Here is an 18,265-nt window from a genome sequence, read left to right on the forward strand (position 1 = left end):
ACTGACCTGCCCAGACGTTCTGCCCTGTGACTGTGGGTGGAAGCACAGGCAAAACCCCGTATTTCTGAAGCTTTACGTCTGGATTAGGAGACCAAGATGCTGGTGTAAGAGACCCCGATGTACCACAAATGTTCTGCTGCACCCCTCAGAGTCTCTCCTGTCCTCAACTCTGGGAGCCCCTGCCTCCACCTCTTCTTGCTCATGACCTGAGCCCCTAACTTCCTCCCCATGCATCTAGACAAAACCAGATAGCCTGAACAATGGTTGCTAATCTGCCGAATAATTTGTTTTTTGACCAGTCAGTTCCTGACACAAGCTAAACTTTGGCTGACCTCCCCTCCTCCCCTACCTCAGAACACTCCTCTGAGAGACCGCCTTGTGCCAGCATTGTGGGACAACAGCCTTGGCTGAGAGTTTTTCATGTTCCAGTCACAAACTGTCCCGCTGCTACAGTACCGGGAGTGTGCCAGAGTAGGTGATGGGCAATTTGAAGGCTGACAGACTTGGGTTTGAAGCTGGATCCGTTACTTAGTTAAATGATCTTGGCCATTTGTAAAATGTGAATAAGAAGCTGATTTCACAGTGTGAATAACAAGCTGATTACAGGGGGGAAGTGACTGGAAAGTGCCCCTCCTAGTACTGGCCACATAGTAAGCAATCAACAAACAGCAGTCCCCTTTTCAGGAGAGCCATTCTGGGACAGCCGGCACCAGGGCTGCCGAGCGCACCCTGATGCTTGCTTGGGACAGACGCGACCAAGAAAGAGCCAGCCCGTTTCCCCACCGACTGTCTTACCTCGAACGACTCCTGCAGCAATTTCATTAGACTGAAAACTCCCCGAAGGTAGATACTGGCTTGTCCCGGTCATCATGCCAGGCCTGGGGTGCTGCTGTCACACGGCCACTACGTGTGAATCCTTGGAGGGTGACCGCACAGCCCCGTCCACTGTGTGCCAGGCACAGAGGTAGGAGCTTACATACATTAGTTTCTTAAGCATGACGACAGGGCTGCTTAAGAAAATAGGTATCACCCACCCTCTTACAGAAGAGCAAACTAAGAGGCTCAGAAAGGTTAAGTAACTTGTCCAAGGCCACAAAAAGTGCGGGAGCTGAGTTCTGAATCCCGGTCTGTCTGCCTTTAACGTTGTTTTCACTACACCATGCTGCTTGACCCAAAGTGGACACAGTGTGACCCAACTCATTTATCACTGCAACCTGAAGGGGTCGGATTCTGTGAACACTCGTGGTAAGCCTTGGGGAAGTACGTGCTGCTTGGCTTGCATGATTTTACCTCTATTCCAGGGTTCAGAATCGTAGACTACACTGAACATAACCACGTGCTCCTCAATATTTTAGGTCAATCCGTGTAACTCACTCTGAATTTGAGGTGATAGGGACAGTGAGTTGGGGGACACCGTCAGGTTTAGGGGGAGGGAGTGGTGCCCTCTTCCATTCCTAAACGGGAATGCTGAGGCCTAGGCCTGGCTGCACCGCACCTGCGTTTCTCAAGATTCCCTCTGAGTCTCAGGCGCTCCCAGGGCTGGAACTGCCTCGACTGTCCAATGCGTCACACAGCGCAGAGTGCACCCTGGTCTCTAGTTTAATGAGTGTTGACATAACCCAGGAGAATACCCGTTTTCTCACTGACCTGATAAAAAGTCGTTGATGACTACTCCCGGGCCTAGAACTACACTTTTAGGTTGATTGCATTGATTTAGAGTGCCTTTGTATTAATATAGATCGGCTATACCTCACCATTGTTACCAGTAAAAACATGGCTTTCTGATTATGCAGCACATTATTGAAAGATCCAGGTCTTAGGCCAGCTGCCTGGCGTTATTCTTAAAGAAGTGGTTAATTAAAAGGTGAGGCGAAGAATGTTTACTTAGTGTCTGCTGGGCATGGAGGGTATGAAGAAAGCCAACTTCTGCCCTCGGGGATGTGCAAATAAGCAAAGTTAGCAATCACGTAATTAATGCCTGTGGTTAGCAGGCTGGGTTTTGATTTACGGCGGTGCACAGGTCGGATGTGACAGCGTTCGCATTTTGAACCATCAGTGTTTACAGTGTAACGCTGCCTGTTTTTATTGCGCTTGGAGCATAATTTCAGTATGTCGCCATCGCTATTGGGTTTATGGTAGTTTCTCCTCTGTTGGGGCTCAGAAACATACCCACGATTAAAATCACTGTTCTAAATGGAGACGTGTGATCCAGCTGACGATGATTTTCTGGAGCACTCCATGGTGGAGCGGCAACTCCCTGTGACGGTAGCAGACTTGTATATCATGTCCATTGAATTGCAGAATTAGAAATAAGAACATTCAAGATTGAGAAATACACCTGGAGCATTCAGTTCTGCTTTTGCAACAAGGCGGACGAGCAATGAACACCTGCTGACATGTTTAAAATGAATGAATGCATACCTGTCGTTCTCTATCAACCTTTCCAAAGATGCAGGAAGATCGGCTATATGTTCTGGGCGGAGGGTTCTTCACAATACAGTATTTATGAGGTTTCCAGGATAGTACTTTTTGACATGCTTTGGTCTCTTTTTTAAACAAAGAGTATATTGCAAAAAACCTAGAATGATATTATAGAAAGAAAGTGTTAAGTTCTCATAAATAAGTATGGAAACCTGGAGTAAGATACAGGTGAAGAAAGTGGACATTTAATAAGTGAGGAGGAACAACAGGCCGGATATCCGTCTGGAACTCAGAACAAAAGTGAATCCTTATTTCATTCCTACAGCAAAGTAAACATAAGAGAATTAAAAATGTAAATGTTAAAAACAAACCTGAAAAGAAAACATGGAGCATGATAAGAAAGCAAACAGTTAGTAGAAACAGTTGCATAAAGATTAAAAATTTTTTACTATGAAAAAAAACAAGTAGCAAGGCACATCAGCAACTGGATAAACTACTTTCAGTACGAATGAAAGGAGCTGAAGCAGACAAAGGGTATGAACACATTACAGGGCAGGCATATCACAGAAACACAGACCACTGAGGATATGCAAGGTGTTCAAATGAGTTCCGCATTAATTGAGTGGAGGTGAAGACAATTAGAGTCCAGTCTCCTCCATCAGAATGGCGAAGGTTAAAGAAGCAGAGGAGACGCTGTCACCGTAACTATGATGGACAGCAGTGCTGACCCCGCAGTCAGTCCTTGAGAAAATCAGAGAACGAGGCCCATCTCCGTACGTGTGGACGTGTGAGGGTCTCCGAGACACGTGCATTTTCTAATCGATGTCTATGTGTAGCTCAGCATCTGCCGCGGTAAAAGGAGTTAACATTCCATTTCTAACGTTTGAGACTTGCTTGGCTGTAAAAAGGAATGAAGTCTTACCGTTTGCAGCAGCATGGATGGACCTAGAGGGTAGTATGCTAAGTGAAATAAGACAGAGAAAGACAGATGCCATATGACTTCATTTATATGCAGAATCTAGAGAGCAAAATGAATGAACAAACAAAACAGAAACAGACTCATAGATACAGAGAACAGACTGAGGGCTGCCGAAGGGTTTGGGAAAGTGGGTGAAAAAGCTGAAGGGATTGAGAAGCACAAATTGGTAGTTACAAAATAGTCATGGAGATGTGAAGTACAGCACAGGAAATATGCATATTGTCAGTAACATTGTAATAACTATGGGGTGGTGCCAGGCGGGTACTTCAAATATCAGAGTGATCACTTTATAAAGTACATGATTGTCTACCCACTACGCTGTACACCCAAAAGCAATACAAAATAATAGTGAAAGTCAACGGTAATTGAAAAATAAAATTTCAAGAAAGGAAAAGAAAAGATTTAAGACTTGCATTTGATACTGTGGGGGGCTGATTCATTCCCACCCCCCTTGATGTCCAGATGCTCATTCCCAGACTCTGTGAACCCCCAGGCCCTGTGCAGAGCCTGTTACTTCACAAAGCAAAAGGGACTTTGCAGAGTGGTCGATGGCTGGGTCTCAAGGCGAGACTGCCCTGAATTGTCCTGGATTAGCCACCTAGGCCTGGTATAATCACAAACACCTTTGTTGGGCAGAGGGACATGGGAGGAGTTGGAAGATGGCACTGTGATGCTGAAGAAAGCTGAAGAAAGGCGCTTCACTGTGGCTGCGAAGATGGAGGAAGAGGTCAGAGGCCAAATACAGGCTTTTCTGTAAACTAGAGAAGGCAAGGGAATGGGGTTTCCCCTGGAGCCTTTAGGGGGAGCTTAATTTTTAGCTCCATGAGACTCATTTCAGACTTCTGACTTCCAGAACAGTAAGAGAATAACTTTGTGTTGTTTTAAGCCAGAGTCTGGGGTAATTTTTTTTTTTTTTAATAGCAGCAATAGGAAACTAATACAGGATACCTTGAAGAGCACCAAGAATCAGAATGAGACTAAAAGCAGGCTGTGAAACCGTAAATGAAAGTCACTCCTATAAATTTGAAGAAGTCAAAGAAGAGGGGGAGTTCAAAGGTTTTGGGGAAGTAACTTCTTGCTTCCAGAAACCGTCATCTGGACCACCTCCAGGAGGAAGAAGACGGCTGGCAGGGGAGCCTGTGGGGCTACAGGGCAGAGTCTCTCAGCACATTGGATGGAGACCTAGAAAGGCTGGCGGCTGTGCAGAGGTGTGGTGGAGGCCGCCAGCAGGTTGTGAAAGCAGGGTGTGGGGGTGGGGGAAGGCTGTGGAAGGCTAAGGGGTGACAAAGGTGACAGGGAGCTGGCGAGGTCAGGATGTTAATTACACAGAGCAAATAAGTTAATTGAGGAAATACGTAAATAGACTCCTGGAGGCCAAGGTTCTTCGTGCCTGAAAGGGCTTTACTTCTATATAAACAGGGAAGGCTAGAAGGAACCCCCGGTGTTGGATTAAAATAGGACATATTGGGTTCCCATGGACACGTGTATATAGATCCAGGAACTCAGATCCGTGTATGTGCACATGCAGGTATCTCTGTGTGCGTGGTGTTTCCTACCTCTGCTCTCTGAGAAGGCCTAGAAGCGATGACACCCCAGGAGCAACGAGCACAGTGAGCGCCACTCCCCAGTAAGAGGAATCAGGGCTCCTGGCAGAAGTGGATGGTTCAGGCCTGGGGCAGGTGAAGTTCAAGGTAAGGCTGGTGTGTGGGAAAGGACACAGAAGCCAACCTGAAGCAGTCTGCACTGGTCAAATCCAGGACATCTGACCATCACAATAAATGAGGGGGATACGGGAGAAGAACCTATTAAATCAAATAGGAACCCACAAGTCCATACTGATAGAAATAAGTGGGAAAGTTCTTCCTTATGGTAGAATGACAAATACATGTACACAGAATGGTAGAAATGGGTGATGGCTATTTGGCATCTGTCATGGAAGTAGCTGCAACAGGCAGGAGTTGTCAACAGATGCTGAAGGGCAGTGAATGGAAGTTCGACAAAGAGCAGGATTTGGCACAAACACGAAGGGGAAGGTGGTGACCTTGTGGGGAAACCTGGCAGACACCACCTTGACCAGGTCATCGGGTTCATCCCCAGTGGTGGGACAGGTGGACCTCATGTCTCCCTGTGACCAAGAAGGGTGCAGGCTCATTTCTTGGTCTTCCTATCAGGAGCATGGCCTGAGTAGGGTCATGAGGACACACCAGCCTGACCCAGAATGAGGGCCTCCCACAGAACGAAAGGCAGGATGTTAAAGGACTAGGCAAACTCTTCCCTGAGCTTATAAAAACAATATCATACAGGTAAGATGATTGCGTATCTCAGGGCACTCAGGACACCATTTCAAACGTGTATCCACTTTTGAGATGATATGTTTCCAGATTTTTGCTTCAAAAACTTGGTCACTCTAATATTGAAGGAAAGTTTAAGAATTAACACTGATTAAGAAGAGACGGAATATGCTATACAAGAAAAAATGTTTCTCTGGAAAGGCATCCGAGTTATACATAGTGCCAGCTCTTCTGTGGCAACGGGCCGTTTGTCCTCGGTTGTTTAATGTATGTTATTAGCTGAATGGACTGCTAAAATCTGGTCTAGCATGGAAATCCTTAAATAAAACATATCTTTAAATTAAACACACACATATACATATATGCACACACACACACGAAATCTCAAGCTTTGATAACACGGACATGTGCTATAACTTTAAATATAAAAGTTAGGTAGGTTTTGGTCTTTTAACAATTTTATATATTTTATTTTTGATAAAAAGCTTGAATTTTTCACCAGACAGCATGCCAAAGTAGTGACTTCAGGGTTAGAAACTGTACCTCTGCTGCCACCAAGTGGCGAGAAAGGAAATACACGTTTCCAGACGCGTGCATTTTAGCTCCCCCGCCACCGCCACATTTCTTGTTCATTTTCAGTGTTGACTTATTTCCAGTAGCAATTTCATTCTTTCTACTTTAGTAAAACTGTACTAAATTAACGCCCATTTGATATGTCTTACATGTTACACGTTCATTTCATTCATTCTTTCAACACATATTTGGGAGCTCACCATCTGCCAGGATCTGTGTGAGTTGTGGGCATTAATAAATGGAAGCAGAAATGTTCTTGTTTTTTTGTGGAGATTATGTGTCGGCAGTAAAATAGTCACAGCAGTGACTGTTCTAAGTGTTCTCAAGGAAAGAGGCACCACTCTGTGAGGACATAGTTGACAAAGAAATCGGAAGCAGACAGTGACCTGGGAAGTCCTCCGTAGAAGCACCAATCTGAGCTATGAAGGGTCAGTGGGGACTGAGTAGGCTGAGAGGAGTGGCGGGGCAGGAGGAAGAACGCCGCAGACACTGAGAGAAGACTGGACCAAGGCCTGGCGGGTGGACGAGGCCCACAGGGCTGGCGCGCAGTGAGAAGAACCAGCAGCTCCACAGGGACGTGGGGGGTAGGTGGAGGGAGCAGCTGCAGGGCCACGGGAGGGCATGCTCATGATCTGAATCACTAATCCAAGAGCAACAGGAAGCTAGCAGTAGGCAAAAGAGGGAGACTGGGGAAGGGATGATGTGACAGCGCCGCCTCCGAAGAGGTGAGCCTGGCTGGTGTGCAGAGCGAGGGCAGGCGGGCAGAGGTTGCAGAAGGCTGGATAAAGGGAGGCGGGAGTTGGGAATGACGAGCCAGGGACTATGCAGAGATGTGAAAGTGCACAGGAGACGTCACCAGGGCTTGGTGATCCACTAGGTGCTGGGGTGGCGGAACACTCAAGGAGGAATCCCAGTTTCCCACGGTAGAGGTCCCAGTGGGTGGGGCAGTGGGAGATTGTTTGCTCTTGTGCGTGTTGAGTTGGAGGTTCCTGAGAGGTCTTAGCCAGCGATACCACTGAGCTGGCGTGAACACAGCGGTCTAGCTCAGAGAAGAAGGCCCAGCTGGAAGAACAAAGTTGGGGGTCATCAGGGCATCACTCTGTGACTGACAGACTCGAGTATCAGTGCCCAGGTACTTATTACCGAAACCATCAGCACCGAGGTGAGCATTTGTCTCCATTTCAATTGGCCTCTTTTGGTGCTTCTCTAAAAACACCAAAGAAGAAAGGGTAGGGAGCAAAGAGCCTAATTTCCTATGTGACTTTTTTTTCTTCATTGGGAAGAAGTCCACAGACTATTTTATCCTTCGGAATAGCCAGTTTTAAAGTTCTGGCCATAGTTCCATCCAGCGACACTGTCATATGCCCAAGAAAGCCAAGGGACATCTTTCAATTTTTAGCTTGTTTTTAGTCAGGTGCTTATGTAGCTTTGTCTACCTGGTTTTTAAAGTTGCAATTCTCAAAATATGTACTAAAAATTGTATTTTTATCTATAAAATTCACGTGCAGTTTTTCCTAAACCCACTCACTCGAAGTAATAGAGAAAGGGGAAATTGCCTAAGACTGTCTGCATTCAAGGTCGGTGGGGCAGTGGTGGGGGGGGGAGTGGCTGGAGGGCGCAAGCAGGGAGACCAATTAGGAGGCGACTGAAATAATCTGATGATGGTGCCCAGAGCAGGGTGGTGACAGTGGGGGTTGGTAGAAATGGAAGGACTGCGCATCTATTCTGGGTACATTTTGAAGGACCTGTTGATGGACTGAACGTGGGGAGGAGGAAAAACAGCAGTCAAGGAGGACCAAGGCCTGGGCGACGGGGAGAATAGTTTCTAGTACCCAGAGTGGGTCAAGGTGTGGCAGGAGCAGGTTTGGGAGAATGTCAGGAGCTCTTCTGGACCTGCCCGGTGTTGAGGATGCCTTAGCCATCTAAGTAAAGGTGTGGGCAGGTGTGAGAACAACTGTCTGAGGTTCAGGGGAGGGGCAGGGCTGGAGATACACTTTTAGGGCTCGCTGGCATTTAGATGGGCTTTGAGTCTGTGAAACTGCACGAATTCATTTAGTTGAGTTAGTGTAGATGGGGAAAATGTTCAAGGCCACGTTCAGCCGTGAAAAACGGGTCTAAAACAAGGTAACTCTTGGCACAAGCGCTCCAAGGCTGCGCGGGTGAGGGACAAACACAGCAGACACTTGAAAGGGTTGAGAGTTCCACGGGCTGGGGCTGGGGAAATGTCCGCACTAAGGTGGGAAGTAAAAAAAGAAAATCCAAAAACAAAAAAGCAAAAGCAAGTAGGTAGATGCAACACTGAAGAGCTCAGATTCAGATATCATAGAAAAATATCTGCGGAAGCCTGCAAGTCGGGGGGAGGGGGCAGGGTGGTGTGGATGTGGTGAAATTGCCCCCTAGGGCCGGGGTGACTGGAGGCTGTCCGAGGGCCTTCCCCAGGCCGTACCCGGGCCGGCTCGGGGGCAGCCCCTACCCGAAAGCCCCCGGCGGCCAGTCCGCGGGGCTAGCGGGACCTCAGACGGAGCGGTGTGGTCTTGCGAGTGTGTGGCGTGGGTGCAGTCACTCTCTGGGCGCGGGAGTGGCACTAGGCCGAGCTGGGCAGGAGGGTCCGGCCGGACCACCTGGACCACCTGGCTACGTTACCAACTCGAACGCGGGCGCAGCACGGAGGCCGAGCCGGGGCCAGGCGACACCGCAAGGCCCGGACACTTTGGCGGGAGTTTTTGGTTCGGGCTCGGCCGGGACCGGGGCTGCAGGGGGCGCCGGCGGGGCCGTTACCTGCTCCGCTTCGTTCCCGAGGCAGCACCAACCCCCCGGCCTCTCGGCTCAGACTTGTCCCCTTGGAAACCAGCCCGCGGGGTCTCTTGGGACAGGCTGCAGGGGAGGAGCCGGGGGCGGGGCCGTGAGGCTCGTGCGCATGCGCACTGCGGACTGTGTCGGCCAGGCCAGTGACCGGGTTTGGTGGACCGTGGAGCGTGTCAGGTCCTGCGTTTCTCTCGGAGGGCGAAGTGGGATGAGCTGTGCAGACGTCTGTAAAGAAGCCGCCTGCCGCCCTTCTCTGTGGCCCGGCGTGAGGCGTTCCCGTAGGCGCGAAGATCCCGCTGCTACGTCCGGCGCTCGGTCGTTCTGGCCCACGCGCCGGGTGTTTTGAACCCGAGTCCAGGAGCGAGTCTAGCTCCCTGCCTGGGAGGGGCGGGGGCCCAGAGCAGAGCTCCCCCGAAGGCTGCTAGGCACGCAGGTGTGGGCGCCAGGTTCCCTGGGAAGGGGGTGGGCCCAGGCTGGCAAGTGTAGACGCCTGGTCTTTGCCTATTAAACTCTCTCTGTAAAGTTGGATTTCTTTGGAGAGAGAACATCTGATCACAAAGCAATCCACGTTTGGTGTGGAGAATTTAGAATAAACAGGTAAGTGCCAAGAAAAAGTAAAAATCAGCCCTGGCTGGTGTGGCTCAGTGGACTGGGCGCCGGCCTGCGAGCGGGGGGAATCACAGGTTTGATTCCCAGTCCGGGCACGTGCCTGGGTTGTGACCTGATCTCCCAGTTGGAGGCGTGCAAGACGCAACCAATCAATGTATCTGTAGCACATTGATGTTTCCCTTTCTTTCTCCCTCCCCTCTCCTCTGTAAAAAGTAAATAAATATAATCTTAAAAAAGAAAGTAAAAACCATTTAGATGATGGAATGCGTTTTAACGAACATTTACAGTATTCTCTTCCTCATTCCTACCCCCATTGTATTGCTGCCTTGTGTGCTCATAGGTGAATCTTGAGGTTACCTCTGTTTCCTTAGGATACATTCCTACAGGCGAAGCAAGGCAGAAGGGTTAAAAGTTATGTGCACACTGAGGCTTTCTGGAGGTGATGAAAGTCCGCCTTACAGGCAAATGTCTCCAGTCATTAACCCACATTGGGGATAATCTTACTTCTTTTTGAAATGCCCGTTTTATTGTCAAAACTGGACATCTTTGATTTTATTCACTTCTTTGATCACTAGGAAAGATAAATATTTTTCCATATGGCTAGTGGCCATTTGTACTTATTTTGTGATTTGCCTGTTCTGGCCTTTGTCCATTTTTGCACTAGGTTTATTCATCTTTGTAAAAATCATTTGTTAGAATTTTTGATGTCCGTGAAACCCAGTTCTGTGATATATGTTGCAAATATTTCCCCCAATCAATTACCTTTTAGTTGTGTTCACAGTGTATTTTGATATTTGTGGAGAGTCAGATTTATCGCATTTTCCCTATCTGGTTTTTGCATTGGTTTTTCTGTAATAGGGGCAGTGCACACACCCAAGCAGACTATTTCATTCCAGTATTGCTGGGTGGGTGGGGCACGGCTTTCCCTTCCCATCACCACCTCTTCCTCCAGTGGATAGCCCCTGTTTCTGCCTTTGAAAGGAGTGCTTCCTTCTCATGTGGAAGGGAGAGAGGTTCTAGGGGTACAGAGTTGAAGAAGTGCCTTTAGTTCTTACGGTGGTTCCCTCCATCATGCTACAACCCAAACATACGCATGTGTTTCTCTGTATCCATTTCCTAAGGTGGCTGTGTCGAATTGCCACAGATCTGGGTGGCTAAAACCACAGGCATTATTCTCCTGCAGTTCTAGGGGTGAGAAGTCTGAAGCTGGGGCCCATGCTCCTTCTGCAGGCTCTTGGGGAGAGCCTTCCAGCCTATTCCGGCTCCGGTTGGCTGCTGGTGTCCTTGGCTGTGGCAGCACCTCTTCTGTCTCGGCCTCTGTGTTCACGTGGTGTTTTCCTCCACGTCTCTCAGGTGTCTTACCCTCTTACAAGGACGTTAGTTCCTGGAGTTAGGGTTCCCCTGGCACCCAGGATGATTTCACCTCGAGATACTCAACTAATTTCATCTGCAAAGACCCCATTTGCAAATAAGGTCACAGTCTGAGATTTTGGGTAAACATGCATTTTGGGGTGGGGGGATGCTATTCAGCTCACTGCGGTCACTAAGGTGGTCACCGCTGTTGTTCTACAAAATGAAAACATGCCTTTATGTCTTGTTTTAGATTATGCATGAAGTTAGATAAATCAAACATAGCGTCTGGTTTCCTTTTTCCATGAGGTCATCCAAGGATCTCTGCGAAGCTTGGAAGCCCATACCTCATACTTTTATTGTTAAAATGAGGTCAGATCCTCCTTTTTTCAGTGTGTCCAGAGGTACACTTTAAATATTTTAGAGTCTTTATCAATTATACCTCAGTAAAGCTGGAAAAAAGAAAATTCTGTTGAAATGGATTCAAATCGAAAAATGTTGTCATTTGCCTAAAACACCAAGGACCAGTGAGGTGAAATGATTAGCCTCCTGCACCCCCACTGGATTAAACAGCTTATTTCTGAAGTGCATTTTCTAAGTCAGAGATTCATTGAGCTTTATTTTAGGATTCGTTTGGAATGTTTGGTATTTCTATTAATTATCTTGAAGCTCATTGGTATCCCGGTGATAAATTAAAAGGTCTTCAAGCTAGAGTTTTCAGATTTCAAATTTGTACATTTTCATGGCATTAGTAAAAGGATAAACATCTAAAAGTAATTCACAGTGAAAAAAGGGAGCTCTAGGAATTTGAGAGTAGCCTGTCAGGACTTTTTCTGGTGTGGTTTGCAGATAAATGGGTTTAGTTCAAGTCTTGGATACACCATTCACTGTTCCCATCGTCTCCCATTCTAAGTCCTCATCTGGGAGTAGACATATTGATAGAGCCCAGTTTTAGGGTGTTTGTGCAGATGAAGGAGTGGTTTATGCAAAGCACTTGGAGCAGGCCTGGCATGGGGCAAACACCGAAAAATTGTTAGCTGTTACTTCAAGCAGGAACTGTATGTCCGCCAGGGTGTGCCGTGGGAAGTGGTGCCCCGAAGGCAGCTTTGCCTTACGTGATCAGGGGAGGTATGTGCCCTAGGGCACGTGCGAATCCAGCTGTGGTTCATGTTACTAATTTACAAAATCAAGAAGTGTGCATAGCTTCTTGCTTTCTGAATAACATCCGGAGAAAAAGAACATGCTCACGTGACAAATTTTAAGACCCAGGTATTGAAAAATATATGTCAAAAATTGTATATCCTCAGTATAGAAATTTTGAAAATACAGACGACGAAAAGCGACAGTGACCTATGATCTTTGGTGGGCTTTCAAATAAAATTTACGATGCTGGTGGCTTCCACCCGGGGCACCATTAACCATCTCCGCCCAGGGCCTACTCTGGGGAGTGGTTAGCTTGGCACGTTGAGGCTGAGTTACACTCTGGTGGAATCATCTCAACCGCTCGTCCTGATGTAAATGAATTTGAGCTATAGTCCAGGGACAGGGCACCCTTTCTCATCACAGGCACCTGCCTGGGTGGGAGGGCAGCAGGCCTCCAGGCCTCTGGGGCATTGGCAAAGGGCCGTGCATAAGCCTGGCATTCCTCCCTGTTCCAGGACGCCAGGGCTCCACCTCCACCATGAGGAGCAAGGGACTTCAAAAATAAGAGGCTCAGGTGTTTAAGAGGACTGGATATCCCTCCTGGGGCCTTTGCCCCTAATGCCCTTGATCTTGATGTTGCAACCCATCAGATGAGTTGGTGGCCAGCATTTGGGCTTTTTACTAGATTTTGAATTCCTCCAACTTTGAACATTATTCAAATTATGTAAATAAGATGGATAGAGCCTGTGACAAACAGATCAGTTAACACCCCTCCTCCCCCGCCCCAGCATAGTGAGAGAATTTGCTCGTTGAAGGCCTTGCACTGATGCGCCAGCCACGGTCTCCCCGCCTCGTCTGGGGTGTCAGTGAAACTTTACCCATCCACGACCTGTCAGTTTCTGTTCTTTAAACAGAAACAGGTGGTCAACGAGAAAGTGGAAATAGGCCACTCATAAAGGAATCTATTGTATGACTGATTTTCTTTTTGGGCTGCCAGGAGACTTTAAAGGAAGGAAGCTGCTCTAAAGGAAGGAAGCCGCTCTTCATTTATTTAAAGGCCTTTGTGGCTCTTCGGACCCTGCCCGTTGTTTGCCAGAAGCCCTGTAAACACAGGGCTTTTTTGAGCCTTTTCTGAGGCTCAGTTGGTGTGTCCTGGGCCTTTCCAGCCCCGAAGAGCGCCTCCCCCTTTCCTAGCGCCTCCTCTGGGCGCCCGGCCTCCCTCCACCCCAAGGCATCCCTGCGCAGGGCTGTGATTGGTGCGCGGCGCAGCCTCGCCTTTTAGGGACTGTTGTCGGGCATTTGAAGTGATAAGGGAAAGGGTCCAGGGACTGCTTTTATCAACCAATCAAGCATTTTCCTGACAGGTCCCCAAATATTCCCGGGCCAATGGAAAGGATAGCCCAAGATGCCTGGGCTGCTCCCGGGAGAGGCAGATCTTAAGTTGCAGCAGGAGGGGCAGCGGCGCAGAGGAGCGCTGGGCCCCGCCAGCCCCGCCAGCCCCGCCTGGCGCGCTGGGCTGCGTCGCTGTCAGGATTTGTCTGGCGCCGCGTTCCTTCACAGGGGTGTGTTGGGGGGAGTCCTCTGCCCGACTATCAAAATGGTTATCAAAGTGTTTGTTGCCACATCTTCTGGGTCCATAGCGGTAGGTGTCCGTTGGAATTTGTGGGCTTTCGTCCTAGACTATTTTCCGAGTGGCGCAGACTCGGGAAGGAGCGGGATGGCCCAGCGCTGGCTTTAAATGTCTATTTGACGAGTGTGTAAGTAAACGGCGGCTCTGCAGCGAGCCTGCGTGCCCTTGCTGTCTGCGTTTGTTTTCACGGTGTTGAGGAAGTGTACAAAGTGTGTAAGCTGGGTGTAAGCTGGGTGTGAAAGGAGACACTGAGGAAGGGGGCGTGTTTGATTCTAGACTTCTTAACAAGGGATTTGTGTCCTATTGTGTAGCATATGTTATGGGATCAAAGGCTTTTTCTTGTTTGTGGAGTGCTTTTGCCATTCATTCTGCAGGATTTAGATAAAAGTTGCAGAGAAACGAGAGCTGTTTAACAGTACCGGGAGCTAGAAGACTAAAGCGACTCCTGGGTGTAATTCTTGTGTATGCGGTGTAACCCTACCAAAAGTGTAACACTATTATTTGAGGAAAATGATGTCACAGTGACAAGAACAAACATCCCTAAGGCCACAGTTTTGAATTCTCCAGGAATCCAAACGGACCGAAAATAGGCACTACATGCTGACCCCGTAGCAGTGGTTTCGTCGGGACCAGGCTGGGAATCAGCCATCCACCTGTCCAGCCCCAGCCCCCATTCTGGGCACCAGAGACCACCTGCCTTCAGAGACGGGGGCCGTGGAGGGATGATTTGGGCTTTGCCACTGACATTTGGACCCGCATTTTAGCAGGAGTTGGGGAGGCTGTGGAGAGAAAACAGTTTAATTAATCCTGAGAGCTGGAGACCAGCGAGGGGGCTGTTTCCTTTTATATCCAGGTCCTGGACCGGCTCGGGTGACAGCTAGGGTTTCAGCACTCACTGAGTCAGGAATGGTAGCGTAGGTGAGCGGCTGGCGGATCAGCTCCAGCGGCAGCTATTGAAGGCCCCGCTCCTAGTTCACAGGGATTCCAGAGAGGGCGAGGGGAAGACGAGGGAAAGAAGCCTGCCCACCCATTCTGAGCTCCCCGATCAGCCATGGCTAGTGATTTCTAGAACATCTTTTAACAGAAAAAGATGAGGAAAAATTCCAAATGTAAAACTCTGCGAAGTATTTCGTGGTTGTTGATGACCTCAGAAACTTTGAGCTGACCTGCAATGAGCCCACATTTTTGGGTTATTTAGTAAAAAATAATTTTTGAGGAAAATGGTTTTAGTGGATTTTAAATATGCTGTTGATGTTCATTGCTGGAAGCTTTACCACTCACCTGCCCATCTTCTGCATATTCTGCCGACCAGATCAGAATGGTCCGGTGCATCCTTCTGGAGACAATGAATAAATTGATGGATTTTTAAAGGATTGTTTGATGTCCTACATTCCTAGAGTTGGAGCTTGATTTCGTTAGCCTTGGAGCATCTGGAGAGGTACCATTTGTTCCAGGATCTTGGAAAAGCCACATTAACTCTGGTTCCCTAAGCAAATGTTTTGGTGACACTTGTAACCATGTGACCTTGGAAAAGTAATTTCACCTTGCCAAGCCTCAATTTCCTTATCTGAAAATGAGGATACAAATAATACTCCTCTGACAGGGTACCAGGAGGACTTAGGATACAATAGGCCAGGGGGCCTGGCATGGTGTCAGGGGCTTAATCAGTGATTAACAAATAGTATAATTATTAATGTCCTAATTATTAGCTCTGGTTAGTTAATATTATTGTTATAACTATTAGTTATTATAATTATTAGTTAATATAAATCCATATTACTGTAGTTGTTATAATTATTCATTAACATTAGTAGATCTGAGTCTCTGATGATTATTTTTCATAAGCATCATCCCAAGCCACATAAATAGAAGAATTTCGGTCCTATCCTAAAGAAAGAGAACTGGTCATTTCTGTAGTGTCGGTTTGAATGATGAATGATTTTTCTTGGGTGGGGGTGTTTTATGCAGAAGCTTCTTTGTAGGAGAACCTCAGGGCAGATGCTGTGACTTAGGCTGTGTGTGGGGTATGGGTCTGTAAAAGCTTTACTCCTTACGTCTTTAGCCTGTGTACTTCAAAAAGGAATTCTCGCCTGCGACCTAGTCAACAGGGGCGAGGCGGCAAGGCCTTTGTTGGATGAGTGAAATACACGTAAAAGGAACAAATTGTAATCTCTTTAAGAGGGATTACATCTATGCTCTGGGTATTATAGTGCAATGTTAACAGTTGATGCTAAAGTGAGGTTTTCACGGTGGAGTTTGGGTGAAGAGACCCTGGCAGCGAGAGAAGGCCTGTGCCCCTTGTGTGACCCTCCTGTCTTCCTGAAGGCCACTGTCACAGGGGGCTGGGGGACAGAGGGAGAGAGGATGGTCCTCACCATTTCCAATATGCACAGCTCTGGAATGTCAGTCTTTGGGACAGACCCTCACAGGGCTCCTGGGTCCCTCAGTCCTTTCTCCAGTCTTGAGTGAGTGTGAACACAGTGGGAAAACAGGCTTTTAAATTTGATGGATCTGGGTACAAGCCTTGGAAACTATTTTCATTCCCTGGCGCCTCAGCTTCGTTATTTTAAAATGGTGATCGGAGTTCAGAGCCAGCATGGTGATCAAGGCAGGTAAACGAGGTAGGCGTGCGGCTGGGTGTCTGACAGAGCAGGTTCTCACCTTGGGGTATGACATGCTTCTCCACGCATCCCCTTCCTGGGTTCTCAGCAGGACCCGTGAGGAGGGCGCTCGCTGTCCCTCCTGCAGAGGAGGCGGTTGGCCCGCAGAGCGCCTGCTCGGACAGCATCCTTCTGAGCCAGCACGGAAACGCAGGTCACCTCTCACTCAAGTGCAGTGTGCTTTTTACTACAGTACAGTGATCTCGGTTGGAAAGGCTCCCAACTGTACGAGACAATAAACAGGCGAGTGTCCCAAAGATCACTCTGACACATTAGTGGGCCCGACTGCAGCCGGGTGACTTCAGGACAGAGCACAACACTTTTGTCTGAGTAACTGTGACAGGGCAGGAAGTTCTCTGAGCCAATGCTGCTGTCCCAAACGAAATAGACCCCCAAGGACCCCCAGATCCTCAAGAGGGTCCACACCTTTCTGGGGCCACTGTTGGCCATGGTGCCCTGGAGCGGGAAAAAGGGCGAGAAGTGGAGGGGGCAGTGTGTCTGGTGAGAACTTCTGGGGTGCTGTGCCTGCCCCTCCCCCTGAAACCGTGAAGAGGAGACGCCCTCTGATGCCTTGTTCCTGGGGATCGGCTCAGGAGGACACATGGAGAAGAGCTGCGCTTTGACCGAGGGTCAGGGGGGCTTCTTGAACAGAGACCCCTCTAGGGGGAGGGCTGCAGGGGAGAGTCTCCCTCACTGAGGGTGAGCATCAGGGTGTGGGCAGAGGCAGCCATGCCAGCCAGCTGAGCTCACGTGCTCCCTACTCCCCTCTCCCCTCCCCTCCCCTCTCCTCTCCCCTGGCCTCATCCTAGGACCCTTCTCCAGCCCTGGCAGAACTCCAGGTCAAGGGCTCCAACAGCCAGATGCCTATGCCTTTGGCCCCATCTAAGTTACTGGTGTTTGGGAAGTACCGAGGGGCACATTTAACTTTTCTTCTCTTTCTCCGGGTGGGGGCTGAGAATAGCATTTCATATAATATGATGCACCTGACCATCGTTGACTTCCTGAAGACGCAATTGCTTGTCCCGTGAGAAATAAGGGTAAACAGGTCTTCCCTTCCATCTTCCCCGTCTCTGATTTTCTCACAGAAGAAACATGTCAGGACTTTGGAGGTTTCCCATCTATTCAGAAATCATGGGCTGAAGTGAAACCCTTTTGTGCAAGTCCTGGGGGATGATTGACAGAGATGAAAATAATGTTGGAGAGGTGGCAGCGGACCTTGGCCAGGCTGGTTTGGCTCCTGGGGGGTATTTGAGAAGGAAGGAAGACAGGGGTTTGGACAGAATAAAGGATGCTATCTTTTGAATATTTAATTAAAGGTACACCTGCCTAAAATGAAGACACCTGTACTCTTCAAAACAGCAAAATTATCTCTGAAAATACCTAAAGGGATAAGTAATGTATAAAGTGGCACAAGTAATTTTGGACAGGTTGGAAAGTATGTAGAGAAAACATGATTCATTGAGATGATAATTTCGTCCAACAACCTGTCATCAGGTCTGATGGGATTTTGTAATGTTCAGAAACTGAGCCTCGAAGCTGTGGAGTCTGGAGCCCAGTTTCTGGAGGAGGGGCGGAAGGTCTGGGCACCCCTCTCAGCACGGCCTTGGGAGAGGGCACAGGGCTGGAGGAACAAGCAAGTCCTCCGGCGGTTCCGGCAGACGCGGCGCTGAGGAACGTGCCAGCGCGCTGACGCTGGGAGCTCCAGGGAAATCCTATCATTCCCCATCGGGCTGTATGACTCTTATTTTTATATCTTGCCCACACTTGCCCCAAACTGAACCACATATCTTGGCGTAACTCTTAC

General features: G+C 48.5%; 1 protein-coding gene across 5 annotated transcripts in view; it reads left to right on the forward strand.

The window, feature by feature from the left end:
- The first annotated feature begins 5,071 nt into the window (after nucleotides 1-5,071).
- Nucleotides 5,072-18,265, forward strand: part of SH3BGR (SH3 domain binding glutamate rich protein) — a 37,468-nt gene continuing 24,274 nt past the window's right edge. Inside the window, exon 1 of one of the 5 annotated variants that reach the window (XM_071220538.1) lies at nucleotides 5,072-5,091. Coding sequence is in view for 1 of the 5 variants with exons in the window: in XM_024561734.4 (XP_024417502.4) it covers nucleotides 13,577-13,813 (237 nt within the window). In the remaining 4 variants the exon portion in view is untranslated. Of the gene's footprint in view, nucleotides 5,092-6,752; nucleotides 6,849-9,214; nucleotides 9,503-9,644; nucleotides 9,667-13,576; nucleotides 13,814-18,265 lie in introns of those variants that run through there. The other 4 variants (XM_071220537.1, XM_071220535.1, XM_071220536.1 and 1 more) reach the window with 4 other exon arrangements.

Source organism: Desmodus rotundus, chromosome 2 (genome assembly GCF_022682495.2).
Source record: "Desmodus rotundus isolate HL8 chromosome 2, HLdesRot8A.1, whole genome shotgun sequence".
NCBI classification, from domain to species: domain Eukaryota; kingdom Metazoa; phylum Chordata; class Mammalia; order Chiroptera; family Phyllostomidae; genus Desmodus; species Desmodus rotundus.